The sequence below is a fragment of the Caenorhabditis briggsae genome, assembly GCF_000004555.2.
Source record: "Caenorhabditis briggsae complete genome, chrIV, whole genome shotgun sequence".
Classification (NCBI taxonomy): domain Eukaryota; kingdom Metazoa; phylum Nematoda; class Chromadorea; order Rhabditida; family Rhabditidae; genus Caenorhabditis; species Caenorhabditis briggsae.
In genome coordinates, this window is record NC_013487.2 from 15633922 (window position 1) to 15637930 (window position 4009).

The window sequence follows — 4009 nt, forward strand, 5'->3', positions numbered from 1 at the left end:
TTGGACCATTATGAAATTTTTCGAAAAATTGGAAAATTTCAAAAAAATTTTTTTTTTCAAATTTCGATTTTTTGGGAATTTTTTTCAGCATTCTCATTCTCGAACCATTTCAGACCGTTATATCAATTTTTATCAAAATCCAATCACTTTGAAAAAGGACCCCTAAAAGTGGGCGGAGCCGCCTAAATCGAAAAATCCAATTTTTCTGGAAAAAATCAATATTTTTACAGTATGACGAGCGAGACATCGAGTTCTTCATTCATCAAGTATCGGATAATCAAATCATTTGGGACAGAAGGAACACATTGAATTTCGATGGAAATTTAGTCCATGCCACATTTGATAAGATCGAAATTTGCTGTCAATTTTTGTCCCGCAAAAATGGTAAACCCTATTTTTCATGATTTGACGGGAATTTCAATTTTTTCTGCGAAAAAAAATGAAAAAAACGGGCCATTTTGAGCCATTTCAGGCCTTTTTAGCATGGTGGCCGAGTTTTTTTGGATTTCTAGGCCACTTAGGGGTAAAATGACTCAAAATGGCTCGTTTTACCTAATTTCCTCTCGAAATTTCAAGAAATTTGAAATTTTTATGCCAAAATTGACTTTTTGAGCCACTTTAAGCCATTTTAGACCTCGTGGCCGAGTTTTTTGGATTTCTAGGCCACCGGTGGTCAAGTGGCTCTAAATAGTCTAAAATGACTCGTTTTTTTGGGTTTTTCAAAAAAGAAATTTTGAAAATTTGCATTTCCCGCAAAAATCAAGGAAAAAACAGGCCATTTTAAGCATTTTCAGCTATCATGGCCGAGTTTTTCGGATTTCTAGGCCATTACGGGGTAAAATGGCTTAAAGTAGTCCAAAATGGCTCGTTTTTTCTGCAATTTTTGCATTTTTTAGGAGAAAACGCTGCCAGACTATGGACAGAACTCGCCAGTGAGTATAAACGAGAAAAATCGAGAATCGAGCAGCTACCAAGTGGAATCTATTCGGAAGAATTCGAATTACGGTTTCCATTTATGCAGCAAATGTGGTTTTTGGAGATCGGAGACGTCGCCGAGATGAAAGAGGCCGATTCGAATAGCCTAGAAGAGACGATTGTCAATTTGGCGCGACAAAAATCGATGATTGCACCGGCGGGAGATGGTAGGGAGATCAAAAAATTCAAAGTGATCGGTTTTTGATAAAAATTGATATGACGGCCTGAAATGGTCTAAAAATGACTATGCTAGAAAAAAAATTGCAAAAAAATCGATTTTTGAAAATTTGAAAATTTTTTCGAAAAATTTCAAAATTGTCCAATTCTGATAAAAATTGATATGACGATCCAAAATCGTTCAATAATCAATATTCTGCAAGAGAAAATCTGATATGCTTAAACTTCAGAAAATTTTTTTCGACCATAATTTTTTAAAATTTTCTCAACATTTCAATTTTCTAGACCCAATTCTCGCGCCAAATTCAAATTTCCCATCCATTTCAGTGCCAGAACCCTCCTTGACCCTCTTATCCACCCCAATCGACCAGTTGAACGCCACCATCACTCGTCTGATTACTGTAATGGAACAAAAACAGGAAGATACGGCGGGAATTCAAATTCCCGCAAAATACACTGATATCGTTGAACATTTGTGCACATTTTTGGATAAAATCCCTCGAGAAAAGCAAATGGAGACAAAATGCAAAATTTATAATTTTTTGGACTCTTTAAAATGACCTTTTCCCCCTTTTGTTGTGCTTTTTCTGTATATTTTTTCTTGTAAATAATAAAATTTTCATGTTTTTCTCAATTTTTGACCGAGAAATCACTTTTTTTCACCGAAAAAGCTCTGAAATTGGCTGAAATAGCTCAAAAAATCTGAAAATTCAATAAAAGCTTACTGTAGAAATTTAAAGGCGCATGCTATGTTTTGTTCTGATGGCCTCGCAACGATTTTAAAATTTTCTTTTTTTTTTGAAAAATTTTCAGTTTTTGCATCATTTTCCTTCATTTCCAGCAGATTTTCGTCAACTTTTTTCAATTTCCCACTGAAATTTTGAGAATTAATCAATTTTCACACCAAAAATCAGTATTTTCCCCGGAAAAACCAGAAAAACAAGGTGCGACGTGCGAAAAGGGAAAAAGCGAGCAAAAATGTACATAATTCAAGGGGGAACGGCAGAGAAAATAGAGAAAAAGCGAGGGATTTGGTGTAAATAAGAGAGATCTTTTCTATTTTTTGCGGCTGAAAATGGTTTTTAGCAAAAAAAAATTTTTTTTGAAAAAAATATTTTTTCGGAATTTTTCTGGAAAAAATGGCAAAAGGGGGTTAAAAAATTTGGAAACTACGAAAAAATGGGTCTAAAAAGTCTGAAAAATCTGAATTTTCAAAAAAAAAGTTTTATTCAGAATTTTCGGGAAAATATTTACTATTTTCCCATGTTTTTTCATCATTGATCTCTCAGAAAAAGAAAGACACAAGCCTCCCTTTTTGGTCTTTCTTTTTCTTGTTTATCTCGGAATTTTCTAGAAAAAATCGTTTTTTGGCGAAAAATGGATTTTTTGAAGACTAGTTAGGCTTAGAACTGTGCATTTTAAAGCTTTCTAGACTCGAAAAATCGATTTTTCTGGAAAATGTGACCCTGAAAATCGAAAAATTTTCCATTTCCACCAAAAATGAAACAATTCGAAAATAGCCTAAAATTTCGATTTTCACTCAAAAATCCTTAAAAAATCACATTTTCAGGATGGAAATCAAGTTTTTTGGCTCAAAATCCCTATTTTACAGCCAAAAATTGAGAATTCTATCGAAATTTCCATATTTTTACATCTAAAGTTAGCTATTTTAGGCCAAAAATCACGATTTTCAGACTGAAAATAGCTTAAAATCGCGTGTTAAATTGGCCTGAAATGCAAATTCGCTCCATTGGACTCTCTTTCTCCAAGGCTTCCTCCTCAAACCGCCCTCCTGAGCATTGCATTTTTCACATTTTGCACGTAGTAGAGTCCCCTCTTCTTCTCTGCGTCTCCCCAGTCTCCATACTCTCTCGTTTTGAAAAAAAAAAGAGAGAGAGAGAGATTGAAGAGAGAGACGCAGAGAGAAGCAAAAGGGATAGCGAATGTTCCCGTCCGTTGTTTCCCTTCTCTTTTTTCTCTGGGCTAGCCTACTTTTTACCCATTTCCCGTCCTATTTTACTGATAAAAAGATAAGGATTATCATTGATTTTTGAAGATTAAAATTGGCCTAAAATTGATCTAAAAAGTCCCGAAAAATAGGGGATTTTTAGAGCTAAAACGGATGAAAATAGCGAAAATGCAGTTTTTAGCCTATTTTACCTATAAAAATGCATTACAATTGGTTACAAAAATCCCAAGAACTAGGCCGAAAAATAGGGGGAATTTCAGGAGCTAAATAGCTTAAAATATCGATTTTCAGCGCTAAATACAAGGAAATTGTCCTGAAAATGGCTAAAATTGCGTCATTTTTGAACCAAACTTGAGGTTTTTCGCTGAAATTTGCACCTTTTCCGACAAAAAACGACCAAAAATCTGCAAATTTCAGCCTTAATTGGGATTTCTAGATTAAACAAAAAAACAAACATTTTCGTTTATATCTTTCTTTTTGTGTCATTTTTCGCACGTATCGGTCATCTGATACATCCTTCTCGCCTTCACGGCATCGCGGTTGGGAACCTGAAAAACGCGCGGTTCGTCGCACACAAAAGTTGGGTGCGTGCCAGATTCGAACATTTTGAAACGTGTTTTGAAAAAACGTGAAGTTAAAGGTGGTGTACGGTGAAATTTTTTTATTGCATCAAAATGTGCATAAATGCATGTAGATTGAGATAAAAATAAAGAAAAAATTCAAAAAAAATTCCTTCGGCGAGAAAAACGCATCGAAAAATATGCTGAAAGCCCTTAGGGACGAGGTTTTTTCTAGGCCGCCCGGTGAGTAAAAGCGCGCGAATTCAAACTTTTAAAATTTTTTCGCTCGTTTTCACTGTTTTTTTCAAATTTTCCGATGTATCTGGAA

General features: G+C 34.7%; 1 protein-coding gene across 1 annotated transcript in view; it reads left to right on the forward strand.

Annotated features, from left to right (window-relative positions):
- Positions 1–1712, forward strand: part of CBG13992 — a gene marked incomplete at both ends in the record, with an annotated part of 1888 nt that extends 176 nt beyond the window's left edge. The window contains 3 exons of the mRNA XM_045236284.1: positions 231–384; positions 897–1142; positions 1480–1712. Of these exons, the coding sequence (XP_045095280.1) occupies positions 231–384; positions 897–1142; positions 1480–1712 (633 nt within the window). The remainder of the gene's footprint in view (positions 1–230; positions 385–896; positions 1143–1479) is intronic.
- Between the last annotated feature and the right edge of the window lie 2297 nt (positions 1713–4009).